This window comes from Penicillium hispanicum (genome assembly GCF_028827665.1).
Source record: "Penicillium hispanicum strain IBT 35686 chromosome Unknown utg000001l_segment0_segment0, whole genome shotgun sequence".
NCBI lineage: Eukaryota > Fungi > Ascomycota > Eurotiomycetes > Eurotiales > Aspergillaceae > Penicillium > Penicillium hispanicum.
The window spans coordinates 2,792,495-2,818,034 of record NW_026623193.1 but is presented as its reverse complement, the minus strand read 5'-3'; the positions used below and the strand labels follow the sequence as shown (position 1 = coordinate 2,818,034).

Here is a 25,540-nt window from a genome sequence, read left to right as displayed (position 1 = left end):
TATCGCTCCGAGATATCCGCTCCTCCACCAACACGAGCGCCCAAGTATGTACAAACCTCGGGCCGTCTGGATACTGTTTCAGTTTTGTGGGGATGAGATGATCTGAAGTGGTATTATTTATATGAAGTATGTATGTGTGTATGTATGTATTGGCATATTGCCACAAGGTGCTATATTACAATCGAATATCAGACTGAAACCAGCCAGTCCAGGTCAAGAGGGTCAAAGGATAATACACGAAAGAGTGAATAGGCAGGCTGGTGGTAGTCCAGGGGAGAGGCAGATAACAGGAGTAAATAAGAAAGATGGGGGAAGGTGAGGTAAAAGCGATAGACAGGATGGCAGTGGCCAGAACAATGTACAAGGGTGGGAACAAGTATATCAACAAAAGAAAAGGATGCGCCATGTTCATCGAAGATGAATCAGGTAGGGGAGATGCGATGATAGGGAACGGTATATAATGCGGCTTGCGCGTGGTGGTATCAATGACGAAATCAAATGAGTAGATCTGTGCAAACGCCCTCGGTAACAAAGACAAGTGAAAGGACTCCAGGGATATGAGAGAAAGCAGGATGCGAGGCCGGATCCATCTATCAAGATGGCCTATGGGGGTATGAGAAAAGGAAAAGGAAAATGCCTCCGCAAGAGAAAAAGAAGAGAAGAGATGATAAACCATGCCCGGGCATAGAAATCAAAACCAGAACGACCAGACCTTGAGAGAAAAAGAGACCTGAAACCATACGCCCGAATCGTTTTGTGTCCGTTTATGCGCATTTTCGACAGAATTTTGCTTCTCAGCGGGAAAAGGAAATGGGGAATATTGTTGGATGGGTGTTCAAGATGGTCGAAAAGATGGCACTCGCTTAGATGTAGTTGGATCCGGAAGAAAAGTGGTGAGTGGACGTCTTTTGGTTCCACTCAGACTCCTCATAAGGAGGTGTGGGCCATTGACGATTGGAATTGGCATTGTCCACCTTGGGCGAGGTGTTCTTGGCCGGTGTGGAGTGAGGGTTATCAAAGTAGCCGTCACACTTCGCTGTGGGTGACGGGGTGGGATATGGACTCGGCAGGGCACCCGTCTGGCGATGGTTCAAGCTAGGGGACTGACCAGCCAAGGACTGAGTCTGCGCTAGACGCTTGGCTGCCTTGCTGGCAGAGTGCAGTACTTCATCCAAGAGTTCATCCTCTTCCTCTGGAGTCTCGTAGCGGTGAACAGGGTGGCTTGTCATCTGCAATGCACGTCGAGTCCTGCTAGAGATGGGCCCCGGGGCCGCAGCCTGCGGCATCGACTGCCGCTTGGTTACGGTGTCAGCCCCCGAGTTCAGCTGCACAGGAACGTTGCCCAGGGCGGACGAGTCCAAAGAATACTTTACACTCTGCAGAGCCTTGTCGAGCTCGCTCAGATCAGAGTGTGGCTTCGCATCTCCAACACTAGCTCCATCCAGAGCCATAGAAGACCGGTTCGACCACGGGATGCAACCCGCGTTGGCTTCGATGTCCTCCGAGGCTGGATTGGGCTGGTTGCGTCCAGAAAGTCTGCGGGCGCGTTTGCGCAGGTGCGAGAAGAAGCTCTCCTTGGTGGTCGGGGTTGTGTTGCCAGAGCCATTGAGCATGCGCTCGGCCTCCTGACGATGGACGTCTGCATAGTGGTTCCCGTTGGAGTTCACTGACAACTGACGGCCAATCTTCTTGCTGGCCTTGCCCGCATCGGCGTCAGAGGGCTTCAATTTATCGCTGTGCGCCATGGTAACATTGGCTTGCGCCGTAACGGAGTTGGACAGAGGAGACACGGGCCGGATGGAGGGGAGAATAGGCATTGGGGCACCGTTGGTCCAGGTGGCTCGCTTGTTGTTCGCTGGGCGGGGCTTGGCTGGCTGGATTTCGGGGACCGTGTTATACGAGACTGCAGGGGGTCTCGCAGGGCTGTCACCATCAACGGTAGGAACCGGGCTATCGGAGCGTCCAATCAGAGAACGGCGGAACCACGAAGGCTTGGAGGACAAAGTAGGGGAATCGTTGGGAGAGAGAGTAGGAGACTTGAAGCTCCTGTCCGACTGTTTCCGGCCGAGCAACCTCGACGAGGTAGACGACTTGGGGCGCAGGGGATCCACGGCGTCGGCAAAATACTCATGATTCAAGGCCTGGGTCGAGGTTGGTCGGTTCTTGGGGTCCCACATGAGACACCAGGTCACGAACTCGGCGAGCGCGGCCGGCCACAGCGGCTGCTGGAGAACGGTATCCATCGAATGCGGCGCCATCTTGGGGAACGTGAAGCCCAGCTTGTGCGCCAGGCGAGATCCCTCACGCCATTCACCACCGCCAATCTTGGCGCCAGACTTGCTGTACCAGTTTCCAGGGCTACCCATAATCTCGCAGACACGCCAAACCTGATCCACCTCGTTGCCTCCGGGGAACAAGGGCTTCAGGGTTGCGATCTCGACGGCCATGGCACCCACGGCCCACATATCCACGGGAGCCGAGTACTCTCCGGCACGCAGGAGTACTTCGGGTGCCCGATACCAGCGGGTCGAGACATAGGTGGTGTAGGGTTGTTTGGAGTGGGTCTCGCGAGCGAGACCAAAGTCGGCGATCTTCACAGTGTACGTCGGAGGAGTGGAGGGAGGCGTGACGAGGTTAGAGTAGCGGCTAAAGGCAGAGTCATTGGGGGCGGAGGTCGAGACGAGAATGTTTTCGGGCTTGATATCGCGGTGGAAGAAGTGATGGGCGTGGATGTGATCCAGTCCGGACAGAATCTGGTACAAGATACTCTTGACATGCTTGCCTTCGAAGTACTTGTGGTCACGGGCCTTCATCAGTTGGTACAGGTTGCCGTCCATGTACTCCATGCAGATGTGGAGTTTACGAGACAGGGGGTCCAGGAAGATGTCGAGAGCGGGCACCAAGTGCGGGTGCACGGGCAGCGTGCGCAGGAAGATGACCTCGCGCAGTTCTAGACATGGTGCCAATGAGTCGAAGGTCTTCTTCATGGTTTTAATTGCGACCTGCCCATCAGACGTCAGTACAGTTCCCAGCCCACCACGTCATCACGTCGGATCCATACCATCGTTCCACGCCGCGCGATGTGAGATCCGGCCGTTCGTACTCGTGCGACGGCAACGCTACCGAAGCTTCCATCGCCCACTTCCTTCATCACCTGGAACCGGTCCTCCAGGGTGGCCATTGACGTTTGGGTTGACCGGGAGGGGGAATCGTATGTGACCGTCATCTTGTTGAGGTTCCCTTCAGATCTGCCAGCAGATGGGACGAAGGTTCTTGGTATGTTCTGGAAGGAGTCATCAGTCTCGGGCCTGGTTGAGCGGGCCAGTAGCATTCCCCAGGGCTGGCTCACATTAGAGGGGGTGGTTTTCGATATAAGATCCCACGGCAGTTTGAGGAGCGGGCAGTCAATTGGGACCAATGCTCATCATCCGGAGGTGCAGATTATAATGAGCAAGGAGGCAGTTTCTCTCCCATTTAGAACAGTAAGGAGTGACGGTGTAGTTGGAAAGAGGGGGGAAAGATGCAGACGGAGAGAGAGGAGGGGGGGTAGTAGGGTTTGAGTGGACGCAACGAACGGGCGCGATGCAATAAAAAGAAATTCCCACGCCAGAATAGGAGAGGACCCGTTGTGGGAGATGATCGGAGGCCGAGGAGAGGAAAGCCCCTAAGCCCCTGACGCGCTGACAGCTTGAAGCTCCTGGAACGGGGCCGTGGAGACGGTAAATTAACCCACGTTAGAACGGGCGCAGATCAATCCGCACCCATGCCACAGAGCCCGCGATGAGATAGAATGAGAAGGTTGGAAATGATGCTGAGCAGGTGGTAAGAGGACAGGGAGAGAAAGGAGGACGGCACCGAGAGATGATTCTCGCGCCCAACACCATGACGGTGTAAAAGGACGGAGTATGGCGGATGGCGGATGGCGCACCGGCTACGGCGGTAATCCACGATACCAATCTATAGGTCTGTAACACGGCTGTACAGGCTGAAGAATCCGAAATCCCACGAAGGTCTGGACTGCTCGCAAACCAAAATAACGGGGTGTTCCCGCACAGCCAATCATCGTCGAGGAATAGGGCCCCGGTGGGTCCGCGTTCCTGGTAAGGATTTGCCATTCTGATTATTATTGCCTTTTTTCCCCTTTGGGATCGTTATTATTCTCCATCCAATCGAGACGGGTGTATGGTTCCCATACCGTATCCATACATGGTTTTCCCACATGAGTCGACTCGTCGCCTTTGCTTTTTTCTTCTTCTTCTCAGTTTCAGTCTGCGTTGGCCTTTCCATGTCAGCCTGTCCTCTTGATCCTTACTCGAGGGCCACGACGCGATCATCGTCGATGATCCATAGGACTCGATAGTTCAGAGTGCACCGTGCAGGTGACTGCACGGCGCCTAAACGATGATTACCTCGGGTATAGCGTTGGGCATACACCCCAACCCAGGGCAGCCTGTCGCAGACGCCCACGCAGTCGACCACCGAGTCGAATGAGGGGGTTGGGCCGCGTTGCCCCCCCCCCCCCGTAATTTATCAGGGTCTTCTCTACGACAGTCGAAGTCATAATACATACACATACAGATATACACCTTCAATACTCACCACGCCCGATGCATCCAACTACGCGAATCAACCGCGTCGTGCCCTCCATGACGTCCAACCCTCTGCCTACCCACGTAGTGCACCGTCGGACAGGTCACCTCGCGACTCGGCAAGGAGAATCCTTCCTACAAATGCCTGCGATGTCATGTCCCACGTCGGACTCGGCGTCGCAAGGAATCACACTCGTGCTCGTCAAATGGCATGCCCCTGTTTCACTGGGAATTGTTGATATCCGCTCGTTGACCGGGCATCCTCCGCCTCTCGCCACTGGATCTTCCCATGTTTCTGTTCGGTTCGTTTCTTTTCTCCCAGGCGCCGTTCCGACTGGTCCGAACCTAGTCATCGTGGGTATTCCTGATTTGCTTCTTGCGCCTTTCGCTCGGAATGGGGCCATTCCTGTTCAGCGTACGGGCAGGTTAGGTTCGGGTGGACGGAGGCGTTCGCATTGCCGCTGGAGATGGTAAGCTTAAGCCGATATAGCATCGCGACCCCGCCCCAAGAGTGCGGCGTGGTTCAAGTATGTTGGATCTATGTAGGAATCCATGGATATTTGTGAGTGCTTGCATTTGGAATTGACGGTGTTCATCGCCCCATTCCGCCTGATCGAGAAGGCTGTCGCACACGGAAGCAGCGCCGATTGGGACCAGATGGCGCCCCAGGATCCAAGATGGGCTCCTTTTTGGGGCGTCTGGCATGAGGGGTTTCTTTGTCTCGTGAACCTACATGAGTAAGAATTCGTAGTATAGTATGTTGTAGCGCCTGAACTATGCGCCGGGGGAGATTCCGAGATGGGTGACTATACTCCATTTATTATTATGATAATTATTATAGTACCAGTCCTACACAGAGGACGAGAGGCCAAGGACCATTCAACCATATCTAGTGATCTTCATGACGGCTGACACGTTGATTCCACCGCGTTGATCACCGTGTCCATCTTGACCCGCAAACTCTGCTCTAGACAAAGCGCCAGGTACCCGAGGACGCAGACTTGGGACGATCGCGCTCTGGTCCATACCAGAAATACGAGCGTAACGCAGTGAGAACCCATGATTTCATATTATCTGCAGAAGGATGAATCGCACCTGTCAGACTGGACGAACCCTGGGGCGACCGTTTGGCCCGCGAACCCGCCATCCCCGTGTCGCCGCTCATTCTTTTCCCGCCTCTTGCGGGCGACTCTGCACTCTGTCCAGCCGAGGCGATAGACCAACTGCCAGGAGTCAGCTGCAGCGGCCTTTCTCATTCGCAGCCATCATTGCATCCGGCGCCCAGCGTCCGACCTGACTTCTCACACACATCCGCCCCCTTTCCTGATCGTCTGCAGTGTGCAGTTCCCACTCCTCCGATGGGGGCCTCGAGGGCCGTACCGACGGCATACGGGGAGCATCCATTAATTACCAGTGGGCCCCTTGGTGAGAGCAAGAATCCCATCGCCCACCGCCCCTTAGTGTTGCGCTACGTGGGAAGACCTTGGGCATCATCACAGCCTCGGGGAGTGGAAAACTCACCACACCACACCGCGTGGTGTATAGGTGTATATACACACCGCGTACACAATACCGCGCGAGTACCTTCTCGCACCCAGTGAAAGCGGGCGTGAACCCAGTGGAGCCGGTACTTCGCGTGTACCAACTACGTCCCTATGTCCCAATGGAGGCAGGAAGTGCGATTCAGTTACCGAACCGAGTCCGCGCCAACAGGACCATCGGTGGAGCATGTGGAAGTTGGTTCCGTCTAGCTGGAAACTACTGGGTGGGTTTTGATTCACAGCGCAATTCTGAAGCCCGCCGCTCCAGGCGCGCTCATTGCTCAACAACAGACGAAGTGGACTTTCTCACCACGCCGTCTCTTCGGGGGACAACGGATGCTCCGCCGTGTGGACCTCGCCCAGGCCCGTTCCTCCTACTCAAGATGGTCGCGGCCACAGCTTAGCGTTGCACAGGGACGATCTTGCCACCCAGGATGGGAGCTATTGCACCGTTGCCAAAGTGCCGGGAGGCGCCGTCGCCTTCCTTCGCCCTTCGAGAAGCCTGCGAGCCATGCGACCACGCTTTGCCAATGGGATCATTAACCTCAACGACGACTTGGGACGTTCACTTCCCGAGAGAAAGCCACTCCGTGTCCACGTTCCCGGCGTGGGACGAGGCAGGCGGCGAGACTGCTAACAGGACTTCCAGTGCAGCGTCCTTTTCCAGGACTGAGCCGTTACCCGTTTTGCTTTTGCCCCTTTCCCCCAGCGGCTCGCGCACAGAGTGAGTTTCGCCGCTCAAATTCTCCGAATGGTCTCTGCCTCCCGCCACTTATGAGGTTCATTGATCAATTGGCGAGTCTCTCTGCCCCTCGGATCCCTATGTCCCAGAGACTCTATAGACGAGACTCACAACTCCTATCCCCTAGACCCACATCAGACCCCGAACGCTGCACCTGAACAACTACTAGTGCCCCTTTACTCTGAACGCTGGGAGCATCAAGACTGTCGGGGATCTCCCATTACACACGTCTATGCACATCCCCCTTTCCTGGGTCAATCGATCGCCGGATCCCGCGTTCCCGTTCCCGCGTGGTCCAGCGTCAATGCTTGTATCTCGTGCAGGCACGTTAGGCAGGTACACGGGCCGTTCCAAAGGCTAACTGCTTAGTGCATATTACTGCCATAGATAGTTCGTTTCCCAATAATATATAATATTATTGCGTATTGGGTCCTGCCTTCTCCACTGTCACTATAGTAACGCGCGCTGCCATTCGACGCTTTTGCGTTTCTGGAAGGTCATAACCGTGGTTCGATGGAGCTTGTCAACGAGGCCCCTGCAACTAGCTATCTACGACCCGTGTGTATATTGAGGGGGTCCAAAGAAGAACTGTGGCTTCTACGTTTAATCTATTTAGAGCACGCGGCCTCAGCCTGGTTTATTTTCGACCACACAGCGGCGTCGACACAGCCCCTGTCTACCGGCATTTGGACGTTCTCGAAATTCCGCGGTCCCGCCTGCATTTCTGGACCGCGCCTGGCCAATGAATTACTCCTGTCTATATTGTTAGGTTCGGGGTGGATGCGGTGTTGTCTTGGAGACGTGATGAGCTCTCTCTTTGCGGCATTCTTTGCTTGGAATATCGGGCTGGCATCCCCTGGCGTGACAACTGCAGATCGGTCTCAAGGTCTCTTTGGCTTGTGCTGGGTAATATTATTGTTGAGTCGGGCTGGGAGATTTGAAACAGATCTTGCTCGGTAGCTCATCGCAAAAGGAAGTTTCTCGCCACTGCTTCCATTATTTCCTAGACGATCCTTTCGCCTATCTGGGAACACAAGGCCACATAAAAAACTGACATCTAGGTAGCTAGAATGTGTCTTAATCGATCTAGACAGAAGCCATATAGAACTTGCATGTCTGCTACATATTCACCTTCTTTGTTTCATTCTAGTTTTCACGCAACGGCTTTTCATAAGCCTTTATTCGTAATATCAAACACATTTGGTCTACTTAGGAGGAGATGTGATGGCTTCCAAGTTATCCATGGGCATAAATCCAGGCTATGGAAGTTCACGGTTCTTGACAGGTGAATATAAATGTTGGAACAGCTTGCTGTAGGACCGGCTATATAGATCCTGAACTCACATCACAACGCCACGACGAACAATAATGTTCCACTGTATCTGGATATCACCCTCCTTATTCTATTTAATATCCATGGATACCAAGGAACCAGGCTTCATGCATGGAAGTTGGAGGTGCCGAATAGATATCGAAGCCTGATCAAAACTCCGATAATACGCACCCCGGTGATGGGAGATTCGTAAGATTGCACCACATTAGCTTGGACAAAGAAGATATCTTTTCTCTGATAAAAGGTTGTCGTCGTCGACGAAGCGAATTGGGCAACAGGGTGACTGTCCAGCAAGGAAACAACGACAAATACTTCCCGGGTTTACGTCCATTGAATTTCTCAAGCCCTCCTGCTAGTTCTTCATTTACTTTGACATACAAGATCAGGCATTTCACTTCTCTCATTTCCGAAGCATTTCTTCTCTTGGCCTCTTAACCCGGTCCCTCCTTCCAGCACTCGTCAGTCCCACGACTCGAGACACTCCGCCTCTACAGTCACCCTCCAACCATCTGCTTCTGGAAAACGACACTTGCTGTTTCATCATGGTCAAGACCAAGAACCCTCCCGGCAGTGCTGGCGGCTACGCCGCCGACCTCCGACAGGAGTAAGCCATGCTCATCCCATCCCACTCAACAGCCCCTCCTAACCCATCCCAGCATCAACAGGATCACCCTCCCAGAGGAGTAAGTACCACGCAGAATCCGACAAAGAGGGACTCGCAGAACTGACAATCCAGGATCTCGTGCTGCATCTGCCGAGAGCTGTACCCGGCGGCGTTCTACTCGAAGGGCCAACTACATGAACTACGCAAGGCCGTCCACGCCCAAGGCTTCTCTATCCTCGCGCGCCAGCAAGTCGCCAAATGCTTCTCCTGCTCGAGCGGCCAGAGCGTCGAGCGCAGGTGCCGCATCTGCAAGCACTGGAAGGCCATCGACCTGTTCTCGCGCAACCAGCGCAATCTGGCCATGCCTGTGCGTATTTCCTGGCGGACCACGCTGTGAGACTATCATTGAAGAATAACTAATCCTGGTCTGTCCACGAGCAGATCTGCCGCCGCTGCCAGGACTACTTCCAGCAGGAGGAGTACGCCGATGACCGGAGACATATTATGGGCGATGACGATATGCCTCGACTGGGCCAGGTGGGGTTCTTGCGGTTCGTGGCATCGCCAGTTGCTGATTTTGGAATCTGGTCTAGGCCACGGATGCAGCTGCTATTATGTTTCCCAATACTCGGAGCGTCGAAAAACTCGACGAGCTGACCAAGACTCCCCGCCCCAGGAAGCAAGGCGACTTTGTGAGGGTCCGGGTCAGTGGCAGTATCTCTAATGCTCAGGTATATCCATGCTGATATCGATTTAGCCCAGCCGTCTCTCTAGGGAGAAACGGTCGCTTATTGCCTCTCTGGAGGATTCTGCCCTGGAGAACCCCGACGGTGGCGCGAGGCGTGAGCCTGTGATGGAAGCTTGGGAGTACCTGTGATGCGTCCACGTTCCTGTCGGGGAGCAGGTCCCAACAACAGGAAAATTTTCGCTCATCTGGTTTTTTATGGGAGGAGTTGCTCGGTTTCGTCGGGTTTATGCAGGGGTTTATGAGGTTTTTCTGGGATGGGAATAACACGGTTCGTTTGCGATCATTTGTGGTTTCGTTATCAAGTTGGTTGAAGGGCATTATGAAGAGATGTTTTCTATTCACTAGACTCTCATCGGGATGCGCATGTCTGCAGAGCCAGCGCCCTGATATTCTCTAAGTTCAATGAAAAGATCTCTTGTGGTTATGAGACTGGCGTCGAAGAAAGCAGTTTGACAATCATAGAGATTACTTGTGTATCTGGGAAGATAATTCCACGTAGTGTTGGACCTAGGACCAGAACACAATACTAAGAGGTACAGGAAACCTTCTCAATCTTCGAAGTTTGGCTATCAGAAGTCCAGAGCAAGCAACATCCTGGTGCTAAGGTAGGAGACCTGCATTGCCATGGAAATCATTCATAGAAAGGTGCGGTCAGCATGGATGAAGCCTGAATATATATTGAGTTTCGACTGTAAGCCCTACAGCTTGAGTCGGCCTACGGGGAGCACCACTGCTGGACTCTTCAGATAGTTATTTCTAGTCTTATCACTATCAAGATGAGAGGGGGCAGCCAGCTTATCATCAAGAAACCGAGGTCAGCATTGTCTGGATATCCTGGTAATGTATTTGCAGGATTTGATATACTCCCTCATTCCCATTCTTTCTTTCAGTGATCTCACGGCCAAAATTCGTAGTTAGTATAAGTACCTGCCAGACTGATGCATGATGAAGAATCAATATTCAAAATGCAATGACTATGCAACACCCGCTCTATCAACAAATGGCCAGATATGGCATGAGTACACCCCAGAAAAACGCCTTACAATATACACGCTTCGCGCGAACACCAACCAATTCGAAACCCAGAAAGCACACTCTGGCCCGCCTGGAGGTAGTCTCACTAGAGGGCTTGAATAGATCGGCGCATGCACATGCAAAATCTCCGTGTGACCATTCCAATAATCACGCTGTGGTTGTGGTCACTTTCATCTCTTTTGCACTCCAGTAGCCTTCCATTTCCCAGCGCCGCGCAGCTGCAAAGTCCTTGACTTTCTCGGTGACCTGCTCGTTACTCCACCATTTCACATGCAGCGTAGCCATGCCGCCCGCGAGGTCTTCGTCATGGGGCCAGTTGATATGCCAGGTAGTGTCCAGTCTGCGCCAGGGCATGGGGCCGGTGTACCGGTGTGCATAGTTCAGCAGGTTTTGGTCGGGGCCTCCTTCGTACCACCTGTCTGCAACATCGAGGAGGCTGATGTAGTACTTGAAGATCTCGCGGGATGGCTGATACATGAGGAAGCCGCTATTGAAGATCTTGATGGAATGGTCAGGGTCGCGGAAAGGGTATTCGTGATGGCGGATCATTGTTTCGGGGGTAGCGGCGATCATGAAGTTATCGGGCATTTTCCTCTGTTCTGCGAGGGAGCCGTCGGAGTCGTCGGAGTCGTCGGAGTCATCTGCGTCGCCGAGAGGGTTTGTGGGAGCGGCACCACTCGTGGAGTCTCTGGGATCGGGCTTCTTGAGCGTCATCATCGGATAGGCATTTGGGTCGCGGAAGATGGCATCGATGGGTCGTGTGAGGACAATATCCGTATCGACGAGAAGAACTCTCTCGTAGGGGACAACGTCCGAATCGAACAAGCGCAGTTTGGTGAATGTGTCGTCCCATCGGTGGACCTGGATAGTGAGATTATGTTCCACCGAGTCGACCGGAACTACAATGGCTCCATCGTCGCGCAGCCTCTGGCGCTTGCTCTCGCGGACATTCGGGCCGACGACGACCAAGAATGGCACCGAGCCTTCCAGTCGTGTTCGCGGTGCATGGATTAATTGGTAGGCAAGTAGCCGAGCACCCACGAAATAGGTATCTTCGTCGTCCCGGTCGTCCTCGTGTCCTTCAGTATGCCCGCCTAGAAATGTGGCCACGGCAACCGGGCCCTTGTATGGGCCTGCATTCTTTAAGACAGCCTGTGCGCGGCGAGGCGAGAGAGCAACGTGAAAGAAAAGGAAGGCGCTGATGACCACCGCGGACAGGACGTAGAACAGTTGCTTTCGACGAATTTGAAAGATCGCTGCGGGCGGTCGAGACCACGCTAGAGCTTCATGCTTCATCGTGACCATCTATATCGATAGTTGGCACAATGACAGTTTGAAGAATATACGCGAAAGTAGAGCTATGGCAGAGGACAGTCTCTTGTCAACCCCTGCCTGTTTTGGCCCCCATTCAGTTTGGACAGTCAGTTTCATAAACGAATTCCCAGGCCATTTGGGGTGTGCCGCGTAGAGTCTCTAATTGGTGGAGAGGGCGCATTCGCCCACCAGTCCCGAGAAGGAGTTAAGAGAGACTGGATCTCCTTTTCACACGGAACTTGCTGTGAATGGGTGGAGGTGGAGGCAATGAGGAACACTTTAGTTCCATATTGCGGAGCCTGATCGCCATCTGCTCGGCAAATGAGCCCGTTTCGGCGATTCCCACATCGCGCTCGATTGAGATGGAGATGGTGCACACAAGTGCTAAGCATGCAAAAGATGAGATGGAGATCCATGCTGAACGCTAGACAATGAGGCAAGAAAGCCAGGTATATGGGGCAACAACACGGGCAAGTGGCCTTCGAGCCGTAGCAGCCACAGGTGCCCCAAATTGTAGATCCAATGCAAAGTCACTGACGGGATCAGGGGCCAAATGAGGTCTTGGCGAAGGGGGCCAGCATGGCTTGGGGGCCTTCCAAGGTTGCTGAGGGCCGCATGCTTAGTCATAGTTAACGTTGACGAGGAGCCCAGTGCCGAGGTAGATGTGAAGAAGAAACGAAGATCTACGAGGGGGGGAAGCGGACTGAAGTATGCGTGTCAGGATAGGAGGGGACCCGACCAATTGGAATCCAGGAGAAGTCTGAGTTGCTATTACGCCCAATCTGCCAATTAAGGGGGGGGTACGCTTAACTAATCATAACATACAAGAAAAGGATAAACTGTTAATGCGAGTCTCAACACTCTCATTCCAACAATGTGAGAGTGCTGGGCTGCCTGGCAGATAAGGCATCCACAATCAGAGCGAATCAACAGCATTGCACTGTAGACAAAAGAAGAACCAAGGAAACAAGGGAGACGACCTCAGGACTTTAGTCATGGTGTGTAGCCTGGCTACTGTTTCTGCATTCTAAAACGAGCACTTCTGGGAGTTTTGATAGTCTGAACTGAAGGAAATGGAAGCTTCTGGTCATCCTCGTTCGTATGCCCTTCTTTAGTATACCACAGCTCTTCTCTCTCTCTCTCTCTCTCTCTCTCTGCTTAATGACCATCACCTATAATATTATAAATAGCGAAAGTCCTCGTTGCCTTCAATCTCCCTTACTGGAATGCTAGTTCATCCGCCCCTCCTATCAGAGAATCTGGCTAGATGACGTTCGTCATTACTTCAGGAACAACCGAAAGAATACACACCAGAAAAGTCACACCAAATGCAAGAGTTGCGGGCACGAACAAGAAGACCATAATCCTCGATATACTAAAGATGACCTATTCAAAGAAATCAATATTTTGCGCTAGGAGTCGACGTTCTAGCTAGCACGTTGAGACTACGACTCTGAACTACACATCGCGCATTTACGCTGCTTCCGAGATGAGGATTGTAACCGCTAGAGCAATCCATGACCCGTTCCTGCTCTAAAGCAAAACGTACAGAAGGAGAGCAGAGGATCATGATGAAGATAAGCGACACTGCTCGAGTTGCTGGGGTTTCTAACTGGAGGCTTTCGCAGAGCTCCTAGAAGTGGAAACAGAAATGTCACGCGTCCTCAGGACGACATGTATGATCGCTATCTCTGTCTCTACATTTCCCTGCTCTTCCAGTTTTGGAGGGTGCTTGATTTGGTGCACTTCAGTGTCTTCTCTCGTTCAAATTTATCTGCCTGGTTGCCGTCACACATGAATGCCATGGATATATATAAACCACCTAGGTAACCAAGGACGAGGAAGCGGGAGATCAAAAAAGCAATGAATTATTTCCCATATTGTATGCCGTCTTCTGGGGCTCGAAATTCGTCTTGTTGAAATGCATACTATCAATGCGAGAACGAGCATAGTCCGGTTCCAAGGTTAGACGCATCCACGGCTATGACATCGGTGGTTCCGTCTCCCCACGCGTTCCAGACAACCGTGCCATTGGCACAGGGGACTTCCTGTCAAAGAGCAACAGCCGTAGCATACAATATGCGGTGCTCAGGGTTAATCTCAGATGAAGATACTGTAGTTTCGGTCATTGCGTGTCAGATGATGCCATGTTCTGCATCCTCGAGATCACTGCGGCATGCAAATCAGCGACAGTCCCTGTGTCTAGCGGATCGACAGTGCCCGCTGTCGTGGACTCGACGATTAATGCATCTCATCTGGGGGATTGGGTATCGCTGGTCGACCCCGATAGGTGCAAAGGGGATTGTAGACGCAGGCGTCGCATGGAAAAGGCCGTTGCGATGCGTCGATCGTGCGCCGGCTGAGAGCCAACAAAGCTCACGATAGGATGTGCCAGTTCTGGGTGTGGCACTTGAACAGATTAAACAAGCACCACACATCGTGGTGAGGGTGACGTCGCGCGCAAGGCGTGTCGGTCGCAGACCCTGAAGTACAGGATGCGGCCGTTGTTGCACTGGGCTGAGTCGGTGACGCCAGTTTCAGATCGCCACTTTCCATTTCCCCACAGCGCCCCTCCACGAGTCTCTTTGCCATCTCTGTTTCTGCTGTCCCCGAGCTTTGGTTTTGGTTTTGGGCGTGAGCTGTGTGCCGGGTTCCGATCGCGTCTTTGACCCTCTCGGTGAGCTCTCGAGAGACGTGTGTTCAACTCCCACCGATGGCTTACGATGGGTATCATCACCCATCACCCAACCCGTACTACCCGGGCAACGTCAACACATCCCCCATGAGTATGAACATGAACCCGGATCCCAACGATCCTCACGGCTATGCGCCGAGTCCGCCATACCCTTCGCGCTACGAGCCCGAATACATCATGCCCCAGCCTCAAATGCCTCCTCAAATGCCCCCCGCGACATCGTCAGCCCCGAATCTGGAGCAGCCATACCCGGAACCGCCCCGTCCGCAGAACTCGGGGAATCTCAACGACGCTGTGAGCTCGGCCATGAACAATGTGGACTCATCCGCCTATCTGTCACCCGATGTCGTGTCCCAGATCACTGCGACCGTGATCCAGCAGCTCAAAGCGACGGGACTTGATGGTCTCCAACAACCCGGCCCTCCACCATCTCGGCCACAGTCACAGCAGCCTCCATGGTCAACGCCGGACCTAGCGCCGCCGCGTCCGCACTCCGAGTCGCCTCCAACGGCCCACAGGAGCGGCTCGATGCCCTCGCCGAACCCGATGTACAATAGTTTTGAGTCTTCGCAGCCATACTCCGTCCCCTCCAGCTATTCAAGCGATACTCGAGCGAACCCCAAGCCTTCGTCGGATTCCTTTTCAGTGAGAAAGGATTCGATCTCGAGTCAAGGAAGTCAGAAGACAGAAGGTCGGCCTAAGCCTCCATCGCGCGATGCAACGGTGATGGAAATGACTACGCTGGAGAAGATTTGGGGGAAGCTGTTTGAAGATGGCAAGCCAACCAAGCGGCTTGGTCAGTTCCTGCGTGGAATCGCGCTTCATCTGGTGCGTGGCTGGTCCCATACTTTGAGTTGGGTATAGGCAGGACTGACCCTGGAACAGATTGAGGATTATTCGCCGGGAAACACCATCGTCATTGTTCCTGAGAAGCTACAGAAATTCTACTCCGACACTCACATACCTTCGGATCCTTATCCATGGCAAGGTGAGTGATTGAATTGCCATTATCGACATCATCCAGATTTTGACCGCGCACATGCAGACATATTCGACGACCGCACCTCCTCGATTTCAAGGCTCTTTCGCGAAGTCAAAGCGCAGCACCACCTCGTGCAAACGGATGACCTCAGAGAACGCCCCGACATTCCAGCTCTGACACCCAAGGGATTTGAAAGATGGGAAACGCTGATGATTCTAGCTAACCCGGAGCGCGAGTACGAGCGCCTGCAAAAGGCTGTGCTCAACATGCCAATCAGCAACCCGGACGACAGGAAAGAGCGGTTCCCCAAGGAGATTCCGCGCCGGCTGTTTCCCGAGTTCGCCGACATATCTTTGCGTGAGGAAACCGAGGAGTACATAATGAAGCACTGTGGGGTGGACCTCCCACACATCACCGACGAGGAGCGTTCTCAGGCTAGTCGCCCGAAGACACAAGCCACTTCGGGTGGCTCATCTGCAGAGCGTTCTCGATCATACGAACGAGGCCGGCCCCCGGCCTCTGCGTCCTCTTCATCAGCCGTGATCGACGACGAAGATGAACCCATCCCCCCAGCCCCCATCGAGCGTGAGAGAAAACCCTACAGCGCCAACCCCGGGGGAGGGAAAGTGTACGACGAACCAGGCAATGTCCGTAGCCACACCGATTCCTTCTCAACAGCCCGACCGCCAGATATCTCAACTTCGATCCCCAAACCCGGCCCTCGAACTGCGGACAAGTATGATCGAGACTCGCTCTACGGTCGTTCTGGAGGACCGGCCCCTGATCGTCGATTTTCAAAGGGGTCTCGCAGTTCCTCCCGCGGTATGAACCGTTCCGGTGACTATCGACACTCCGAGAGTGATCTACTAGGCCGGGACCATGTGCCCAGATACGGTGGTGTCTCTGCCGGGGATCTCTACATGGAATCCCCAACGTCGATCCTTCCAACTGACATCGATGAGAGTCGACGATATCGAGATCACCACGGACATCGTGGCAGCCGCACTGGCGTGGACGAGGACTACTACCGAGGTATGCTGGGTGGACACGGTGGTGGGCCTGTCCATGAATACAAGTACTATAAGTGAGGGGCACCTATTCCGTATATTGGTCTGGTTTGTGTTGGTTAATCGCGAGGGGTTTTTTTTTTTTTTTCTTCTTCTTTTTCTTTTTTTTGGAGATTTTGGCTATTCTAACCTTGGCGTTCTCTGGGACATGGAGATGTCCCCTGTTTCTGGGGTTTATTACGACTCATGATATCTCATATCTAACACTGTTTTTGGCACATGTATTTTGGTTAGGTTACATAGTATTGCATGCGAAAGCCTTAGCGTCCTGGTCCTACTAGATGATACATTGGTCACGATAGAGTATCGATGCTGTGCAGTGCAGAAGTGTCCTTGAAAATCTGCATCGTCAAGGTGCAACCCAATCTCAACCTATTCAATCAATCCGCCGACGCCACCCTCTTCCGCCGAATATCAGCCATCACCCTCGCCCCATCCTCCATACAAACGGCAGCTTCCTTCTCCCGCCGCCGCTCCTCCCTCTCATACCGCCGCTGGATATGCCTCGCATCCCTCTCCTCCCGCTCAGCGCGCCTCTTCATCTTCCTCTCCGCCCGCCTCCGCTCCTCAACGGCCTTCAAATCGCCCTGCTCCGCATCGCGCCGCAACTGCTCCACTTCTTCGCCGAGCAGCACCCACGGCACGGCAAGAACCCGGACCAGAAACTGGAGCCGCTCGTCCACGAACTGCATCTCGGCGTTCGTATCCCGCACCAGCGCGAACCGCTCGAGGTTGAGCTGCATCGTATCCCGGAACCGGGAGAGCGTCCCTTTTACTTTCACCATCGTTCCTGGCACAAGCTGCGCGATGTCGATGATGCTCTCGTTGGTTGCAGAGAGGTGCACCGGCTGCCCAGGTTGGAGGAGGTCTGGTGTATCTTCTGCAGTGTCAAGGCCTGTCCGCACTGTGTTGGATGGACGGGGAGCCTGGGGCTGCACATGAGACGCTGATGTCTGGGCTTGTGCCGTTGCTGTGGGCGTTTTGTCATTGGGCTTGGACTGCAGAACGGTGATGTCTAGCGTCATGCCGCTGCTGTCGTCTAGCGTGAGAATGGTTCGGCGAGGGACCTCGGTTCGGGCCACGATTAAGCCGACCACGCTGACGAAGCGGATTGGGTGGTTCTTGTAGAAGAATATCCTTTGGCCTGTGGAGATGTCAGTTGTCATACTCTATGCATGGCAATCTTTACGTGAAGTGCCACGTTTGGTTTGAGAGAGCGAGAGCGGATGTGACAGGGTAGTATCAAGGAATCACCAAGCCGAGAAAATCAATAGATTTCCTCCCTCACTCCCTCGGCGGACGTGGGAATACATGACGCTTCCGAAGTTCAAAGGGCTTCCCGGCATTTAGGCGAGGATGAACGCCATTACCCGCTCGACAGGGATCTTGATAAACAGGCGCAGAGCCCACTAGAGGCAGATGGTACAGTGATTCTACACCCCGCAACAAAACACAATAGAGAGAAATGATACTGCTCAAGAACCATACCTTCGAAGCCTTTTAATCTCTGGAGCCGATGGACATCAGCCGCCGCCATCTTCACCCAGGCGGAGTGCGTAGGCGATGCCTTGAAGCAGAACGCGGGGTAGAAGACTGGGTCCGCATCGTCGACTGTCGCCATGGGATCATCTTTTCGTTGAGAAATGGTCGATCAATCCAAGGGAGGAATGAGAGCGTGAGAGGCCGAAGTCGACGTTGCTGAAATCCACAGGCAGACTCGGGTCACGTGGGATTGTGGCATCTCCATCTCGCATCTCTCCTTTTTCACATGGATAATGAACCGTGACATAAGCTGCGAGTGCTAGTTGGGGTCATTTATTGAAAAGCAGTAGATGTGCAACTTGGGTGAAAGAAAAAGATATTTGATTAGCCGCCCGTGAAGAGCTGTAAGATCCTTGAGTGTGCTTCTATTGGGGAAAATGTGTAGAGTAGAAGGTGCCTGCGCATATAGTATCCACTTAGATTCGATCGGGGCTGCCCATTGGACTCCTTGTCTGATATATACCCTGCTTACTGAGAGCCTAAAGCCTCGGCAATTTATGTCTTATAATGCAAAGTATATAATATTCTGGATAGCTAATTAACTATTCACCTACAATAACTATAATAACCATTTATAGATTGCTTGTAGAAGATCTATATGGTGGACAGAAACCCCCTGTAACAAGAATGAGGCTGTAGACTTTTCTTGGGATAGAGGTTTTCTTTTTGGCATAAGAGATATCTATTTGACTAATCGTATATCAGCCTTGACCGATTGAGATTATCAGATCATTCATTCATAGCAATGTTAGTCTTTTCCTTGAATTGTCCTCTAATATAGCAATGTCTCTCCCTCCATCATCCTCTTCTTCGGATTCCGCGGCATCTGCTCCTGCCTCTGTCTCTCCTCTGCACTAATATCATCCACATTCGTCTCTTTTTCGCCCAGCGCACTTCTCACTTCCTCCTCCGAATTCTCATGTCCCGCTGTCGCGACAGACAGAATCTCCCTTTCCAACCCAGCCACATGCTCCCACTGAATCCCCGCCGCCGTCAACATCTTACACCCTTCCGACTCCCCGACGAAAGTACCCGGCTCCTTGACGCCAAAGAAGACCTTATGGATCCCCTCCTGACCCCCTTCTCGCGTCTGCACAATGCGCTGCACGCACGGCGCATTCCCCGATAGCCGCTTCCCGCACGGCTCCATCGTGACGTACATGATGAGTTTCCGGCCCCGTTCGACGGGGAGCACCGAGGCAACTTGGTCCTCGGGGACTTTGTGGACGCCAGCGAAGTTGGCAAAGCAGCATTGCTCGGCGTGGGTGTTGCCTGCAAGCTCCATGGTGTATCCTGTCGAGAGGATCCGGTCGTCGGAGAAGGCGGGGTCGTCATCTTTGCGGGAGAGCAGGATTGCGCCGACACGGAAGTTGGTCGGGCGAGGTGGTGACTGTTCAGCGAGGGAGATGCATCTTTGCATGTAGGTGATATGAGGGGAGGTGTTCGTCATAGTGGGGTTTGTCGATATGTGGATTTGTTTGCAGCGTCGAAGGGACCCCGGGGGGTTGAAGATAACCAAGTAAGTTGGGACTCAAGCCGATCTATGGCGTTCGCGGACGAATAGAAATAGGGCATTCAATGCCAATGGACCGGGAACAGAGTAGTAAAATGCGAGGATGAAGCTCGAAGGTCCAAGGCGGGGAGCTGCGGCAGAGCAATGACGGAATGGCCGCGGCGCGTCAAATTCGCGTCAATTCGACCCGCGCCTGCATTGCAGCCCGTTGTCTTGCACCCCGAGTCTTTGAACATTTTCGTTGCAAATCCAGTGGAATTTCCCGTCATTTTAAGATAGCCATCCGATTTGCGAAATGGCGAAAGGCGCAAAGCCCGACAATGTCGAACAACCGCCCTCCGTCGAGGAGGACCTTTACGAGATTCTGGGGGTGGACGCAAATGCCACTCCCGACGCCATCAAAAGTGCATATAAAAAGAGCGCTTTGAAGCATCATCCCGGTATGTGTCTGGTCGCTGATCGATGGTGTCGCCTCACTTTGGAGAAGACTGACAAGCGGAAACAGACAAGGTCGGCGAGGATGCGCGGGAGGAAGCCCACAAGAAGTTTCAACAGATTGCTCTTGCTTACGCTGTGTTATCGGACGAACGTCGCCGGAAACTGTACGATCGGACTGGCAACACGGAAGAAGTGCTCGGAGAAGATGAGGACTTTGACTGGATGGACTTCTATCGGGAGCAGCTGTCTGCCATGCTGGATACCCGCGCCATCTCTGACTTCCAGAAGAAATATCAGGGGTCAGATGAGGAGAAGAAAGATTTACTGGGGGCATATGAGACCCACGAAGGAGATATGGATGGTATCTACGATTCCGTCATGCTCTCAAATGTGCTCGACGACGACGAACGGTTCCGGGCCATCATCGACCAAGCCATCAGGGACGGCGAAGTGCAGAACTACCCACAATACTCTAAAGAGTCTGACAAGAAGCGACAGCAACGGAAGAAGCGTGCTCAGAAGGAAGCTAGGGAGGCCGAGAAATTGGCCAAGGAGGTGGAGAACAAGAAGAAAAAGGCCTCAGCCGCCTCAAAAGCGTCTAAGGGCCCGGCCGGTGAAGATGATCTCCTAGCCTTGATCACCAAACGCCATCAGCAGCGTGGCCAGGGCTTCCTGGCCCACCTGGAGGAGAAGTATGGACAGCCGAATGGCAAGAAGCGCAGTGCTGCCGACGAGCCTCCGGAGGAGGCATTCACAGCCGTCGGTGCCCGAAAGCAGTCTAAAGGTGGAAAGCCCAAGTCAAAGAAGGCCAAGGCATAGTTGCATAGCGCAGAGTATTATTTCTTCCCACTTGAGTTTCAACCCTCTACAATTCGCATGTTTTTCGTGAAGCGCTTCTGTTTGGTCTCTGGAGCTAGGCGTTGTGTTTGCAATTGCACCTGGGCTGGTTCTCAATCCTGTTTCTTTTCCTTAGGGCTGATATCTCTGGGCCTGAAGCTTCCGGCGAAGCAATGTTTAGTTCAATATTCATGTCTCTGGGACTCTGTTCATTTGCCAATCGTTCCGATGGCCTTGTGTTGCCCAAGCTGTATACATCGGGCCAGACGGCACACCTGTCCGGTCTAACGAGAAACCATCCATAGCGCTTCCGTAAGGAAATCCATGTTTGGAACAGACGCCGAACCTGTCAAACAACTCGTAGACCTTGGATTGTTCCCGGCATGCTGCCGCTGTGCCGAGTCTTGTTTCAAAGCGAGAGAAAGCAGCCACGCAGCGCCCCTCGTCGGTCATAGGGAAGCTTCACCCTGAGCGAGCACCTGCTCTCGTAGCCTTCACTGCATCACCACAACATCACTTTCCGAGATCGCTGCCCTCTCAATCGCAGTTCATCAACCCTCGACAGGCATTTCCGAACCGACCGCTTCATCAACAACCACAGCGGCGTCGAGAGTGCCCCGAAATTCGGTGATTAGGCACAGCGCCAGCCATCGGGGGTTGTATCCGTTCTGGAAGCCCTCCTTTTTGCTGATCTGAAGCAGATACTCAGGTGCATCCCTTCAGAGGCTGAGTGCCTCATCGTCATAAGGCGGGCGATCACTCCACCATCCGGCAGCGCACAGCATTCTCGTTGGCCGAGCGGTTCCCCGAGTTCCCCACAGCCGGTCAAGCCCGCCGGAGGCGGAATCGCACGCGATGTCGTACCACTCAGGTCGCATCTCTCCCAAGTCTTCCGAGCCACTGCCCGAGGAAGACACAAAGGCATCGGGACGTCGTACTCCATCGCAAGCATCGCGCCCAGCTGCCAAGGACCAGAAATTATCGGGCTTGACCCGTGCCGTACAGAACCTACTCGGCACCCCGCAGTCTGCAAGGAGTGCGGGCACTGGTCTTGGTCGGAGTGTCTCGACTTCGCGGCGACGTGGTACTCGAAGCCCCGTTCAGCCTTTTGCATCTTCGCCATTGCGCATCAGCTCCTCGGCTATGGCGTCTGCACCGAGCTCCCCGGAGAGACCCAAGGCCGGCGAGGAAGATCTGTCGCGTAGATCATCGGATCAATTCACCCAGGAGACCGACCGCCGTGCTTCAACTGGACAGGGACTGGGACTGGAGGAAGATTCGAAATCGGACCTTGGATCGAATGCTGCAGAGCAAGGGAGCTCCAAAAAGTCCAAGGCTCAGGGTCGGAGCGCTATGGCTGCAATGATGTCGGGGTTGGAGTCGCGGTTGTTCCCCAAGAGTTTCACTCGTGGAAGGGATTCTAGTCGTGGGTCCAGTCGACGTGGCTCATCTCTTGACTCCAGGTCTCCCTCTTCCTCCTCGCGCTTCACCCGTTCCATCTCCCCCGGCAGCCAGCTCCATTCAGGATCCAAATCCACCTCTACCAGCACGGAAAGAGTGAATCAGCTCACCATGGAGGACACTCGCAATAAATCTGACGAGGCGTTGGTCAAGCGCGCTGGCGGTCTTCCGGACTACGTGAAGCCAGCCGCCCAGGAGGACTCTGGCGAGCGCCTGGCTAAAGACGTGTTTGACCGTGACCAGAACATGATCGAAAGCAGCGACGATGACGGCGATGATTCTCTCAGCGAAGAGGAGCATATTCCGGGCGTAACGGTGGTACACGCGCGGGGCCGCAAGAATAAGAGCTCGGACATCAGCTCCATCACCCCCAGCGACTTTAGCAAATCCAAGCACGACAAGACTGCTGACGAGAGTACGTTACTGCTTTGGCTCATCGTTCGACACGAATAACCTGATACTGATTTTTGAAACAGAGAAACCTGACAGCAAGGCCAGCAGCGAGAAGAAACCGCGCAAGTCTGCGATGAAGGCCGTCATCCACCCCCAAACCAGCTATGACATCCCCACCCCGCGTACACAGTCTGCGGCTGGCACCCCTTATGGTTCGGAGGATGAAGCCGAACGGGATGACATTCATCGCGCTCAACAGCTCGGCATTTCCATGTCTGCCATCGACAACCTTGTTCCCAATCGCTCCATCAGAACGGTGATCCGTGGAGATTTCGCCAGCCTCCAGGAGGAAGCCGACAACGGCCGTCGTCGCCAGCGCAAGTACCTGATTGCAATTGATCTCAGCGAGGAGTCCGTGTATGCCTTGGAGTGGACCATCGGAGCCATTCTCCGGGACGGCGACACAATGTTCGCCATCTATGCCGTACACGAGGATACAAACACCTCGTCTGTCCAGGTTGGTGAGGGGGCTAAGGTTATGCGAGACGCTACGGCAGTCGTCGGTAGCCAGACGAAGGAGGCTACTCAGAACCCTGGCCGGACCATTTTGGGCCGACTGGGCCCTGGAAGCTCCAGCAAATCGAGCTCTGTGGATGCGCGGGCTTCCTCAATGGCAGAAGCGGAACGAGTCAAGGCCGTTGAAACCATTTCCGACACGTGCGTGAAGCTTCTGCGGAAGACCCTCTTGCAAGTGCGCATTGCCGTGGAGGTAATCCATTGCAAGAACCCCAGGACTCTAGTTACTGAGGCTGTGAGTGTTCCACTTGACATCATCGCCCAGATATGTTGGCTAATGAGACCTGTAGATTGATGAGCTTGAACCTACTCTGGTGATTGTGGGTGCGCGAGGCCAGAGCGCTTTCAAGGGGTGAGTCCATACTCGTGAAGAAAACCACCGTTTACTAGGACTAACGAGTCACGCAGTGTGCTTCTCGGCTCCTTTTCCAATTATCTGCTTTCCAACTCGTCTGTCCCAGTGATGGTTGCCCGCCGCAAGCTCAAGCGCCACCCCTCGAAGGGCCGGCTGAGCAACATCCGCCTGACCAACAACCTCAAGGCACCCAAGAGTCTCACGCAAGCCAAAGTGGACTAAGTGCGGCTATCATTTCCAACATTCCCTTTCGGGTGTGGCTTTACACTTGCATTTCATGAAGCGTGGCGAGGGTGCTGTCATTTGCACGAACGATATGGACACAAATGGGGCTTTGATTATTCTTACTCTTTCCTCTGCCCCTGTTTTTTCCTTCTGATCTTATCTTGATACCCTGGCTCTACTCAGAAGCCGATGAAATACGTCGCTATTATTCTTATGCCTCCCTGCACGCTGTCACGTTTGGCTTTGTCTCCCGCAGTGGCCTGATAATCCAAAATGATATGCCGGCGTCCCGGATGTTCTTGCTCTACTTCCACCACTCACAGTCTAGTAGAAGGAAATAACGTAGAATGGCACCACGTAGATAATATCTGAGCTATGGTAGATTAGATTACACCCGGGAATCACATTACAGTAGTACCGCATAAGCAAGGGCGCTCCCCAGCGCCGATTATCGGCGGCCCTTCCCGATATGGCTCCAGGACAGTTTACGATGTACGGTAGTCAATCACCATCACTGGAGGTGATTAATGTAAGTGTTTGTAAGATGTCTCCATTTGCTTTTAACAAGTTATTCAGGTAATCATCAGATTGTCATGAGAACTTTTTAGCCTTCAGTCTCGTGTTGATATAGGATGCCGAGTGCCCGGAGAGAGCTCGACTGGATGAAATAGACATCCGGTTTGGTAATCACAATGATCAAGCACCCTGAGTTCGGCTTCGGGTCCGGCTACCAATGCCATCAGTTGGGATGGCCTTCTTCGCAGCATCCTTTACCTTTTCTTTCTTGGGACGACCAGCTTTCTTCGGTTCGCCGTTGGCAGCCGCTGCAGACCCATTCACGCTCGTAGCTGGCTCCTGTTCTGTCTTCTGCTTTTTGGCGTCGGGCTGGTCGGGGTTCTCGGGCGCAGGCTTGTCCTGGTCCTTGTCCTCCGAGCCCGAAGCCGGAGCCGGAGCGGAGGCTGCGCCGGTAGGAGGGATGGCAGTCGAGTCCAGATCGCGCTTCTCGCCAGTCTTCGGCTCGGCGTTGGCCTTCGGCTCTTGGACCTCCTCGTGCTTTTGCGTTCCAGCAGGAACGTGTGGTTCCGACGTCGCAACTGCGCTGTCTGTAGATGGCGCTGTGGGAGCCTTGGTCTCTTCCGACTGCTGCGGGCTCTCGGGGCCGTCGGCTTTCACGCCATTTTCCGGCTTCTCAGCACCCAGAGTCTCGCTGTCTGTCTGAGTCGTGTTAAAAATGGGGTGACCTGGCTGCGACGGTGCGGCGGCGCCCGCGGTCACCGGCGCTGAGACTGTATCGATTAGTCAGCATATACTGGGATTGAACACGCAATAAGAACTCCAAGTCCCTGCATCATCGTCCGGGAAAAGAGCTTGCTGAAGCAACAAGAGAAATCAATTCATCCTAAGGGGCCGTCTCACGGCCAACGATAGCTTACCTGCAGCCGGGGAAGCGTCCTGCGCGGGGATGCCGTCACTGGCCATAGTGGATCGATGATGTCAGATGTTGCGCCGGAGCTTCAAATCGACGTCGTTGTGATGGTTGAAAGAGGATC

At 53.7% G+C, this 25,540-nt stretch overlaps 9 protein-coding genes across 9 annotated transcripts; 4 read left to right on the top strand and 5 right to left on the bottom strand.

Annotated features, from left to right (window-relative positions):
• Positions 1 to 863: 863 nt before the first annotated feature.
• On the bottom strand, positions 864 to 3,226 carry N7459_001076 (serine/threonine-protein kinase; the record flags this gene model as incomplete). The annotated part of the gene is made up of 2 exons (XM_056940261.1): positions 864 to 3,002; positions 3,062 to 3,226. 2 exons carry the CDS (start codon positions 3,224 to 3,226, stop codon positions 864 to 866), a joined length of 2,304 nt encoding a protein of 767 aa, XP_056804541.1.
• A 5,521-nt stretch (positions 3,227 to 8,747) lies between these two features.
• N7459_001075 (uncharacterized protein) lies at positions 8,748 to 9,206 on the top strand (the record flags this gene model as incomplete). The annotated part of the gene is made up of 2 exons (XM_056940260.1): positions 8,748 to 8,809; positions 8,942 to 9,206. 2 exons carry the CDS (start codon positions 8,748 to 8,750, stop codon positions 9,204 to 9,206), a joined length of 327 nt encoding a protein of 108 aa, XP_056804540.1.
• A 1,533-nt stretch (positions 9,207 to 10,739) lies between these two features.
• On the bottom strand, positions 10,740 to 11,888 carry N7459_001074 (uncharacterized protein; the record flags this gene model as incomplete). Its single annotated transcript, XM_056940259.1, has 1 exon — positions 10,740 to 11,888. One exon carries the CDS (start codon positions 11,886 to 11,888, stop codon positions 10,740 to 10,742), a length of 1,149 nt encoding a protein of 382 aa, XP_056804539.1.
• A 2,731-nt stretch (positions 11,889 to 14,619) lies between these two features.
• Positions 14,620 to 16,671, top strand: N7459_001073 (uncharacterized protein; the record flags this gene model as incomplete). The annotated part of the gene is made up of 3 exons (XM_056940258.1): positions 14,620 to 15,429; positions 15,466 to 15,589; positions 15,626 to 16,671. 3 exons carry the CDS (start codon positions 14,620 to 14,622, stop codon positions 16,669 to 16,671), a joined length of 1,980 nt encoding a protein of 659 aa, XP_056804538.1.
• A 359-nt stretch (positions 16,672 to 17,030) lies between these two features.
• Positions 17,031 to 18,271, bottom strand: N7459_001072 (OB-fold domain-containing protein; the record flags this gene model as incomplete). The annotated part of the gene is made up of 2 exons (XM_056940257.1): positions 17,031 to 17,794; positions 18,139 to 18,271. 2 exons carry the CDS (start codon positions 18,269 to 18,271, stop codon positions 17,031 to 17,033), a joined length of 897 nt encoding a protein of 298 aa, XP_056804537.1.
• A 693-nt stretch (positions 18,272 to 18,964) lies between these two features.
• On the bottom strand, positions 18,965 to 19,642 carry N7459_001071 (putative DRAP deaminase; the record flags this gene model as incomplete). Its single annotated transcript, XM_056940256.1, has 1 exon — positions 18,965 to 19,642. The coding sequence occupies one exon, from the start codon at positions 19,640 to 19,642 to the stop codon at positions 18,965 to 18,967; it is 678 nt and encodes a 225-aa protein (XP_056804536.1).
• Positions 19,643 to 20,000: 358 nt separating this feature from the next.
• Positions 20,001 to 20,962, top strand: N7459_001070 (DnaJ domain protein; the record flags this gene model as incomplete). The annotated part of the gene is made up of 2 exons (XM_056940255.1): positions 20,001 to 20,145; positions 20,211 to 20,962. The coding sequence occupies 2 exons, from the start codon at positions 20,001 to 20,003 to the stop codon at positions 20,960 to 20,962; spliced, it is 897 nt and encodes a 298-aa protein (XP_056804535.1).
• An 873-nt stretch (positions 20,963 to 21,835) lies between these two features.
• N7459_001069 (universal stress protein family domain protein) lies at positions 21,836 to 23,987 on the top strand (the record flags this gene model as incomplete). The annotated part of the gene is made up of 4 exons (XM_056940254.1): positions 21,836 to 22,856; positions 22,918 to 23,645; positions 23,701 to 23,762; positions 23,819 to 23,987. The coding sequence occupies 4 exons, from the start codon at positions 21,836 to 21,838 to the stop codon at positions 23,985 to 23,987; spliced, it is 1,980 nt and encodes a 659-aa protein (XP_056804534.1).
• Positions 23,988 to 24,686: 699 nt separating this feature from the next.
• N7459_001068 (uncharacterized protein) lies at positions 24,687 to 25,469 on the bottom strand (the record flags this gene model as incomplete). Its single annotated transcript, XM_056940253.1, has 2 exons — positions 24,687 to 25,270; positions 25,424 to 25,469. 2 exons carry the CDS (start codon positions 25,467 to 25,469, stop codon positions 24,687 to 24,689), a joined length of 630 nt encoding a protein of 209 aa, XP_056804533.1.
• Positions 25,470 to 25,540: the final 71 nt, after the last annotated feature.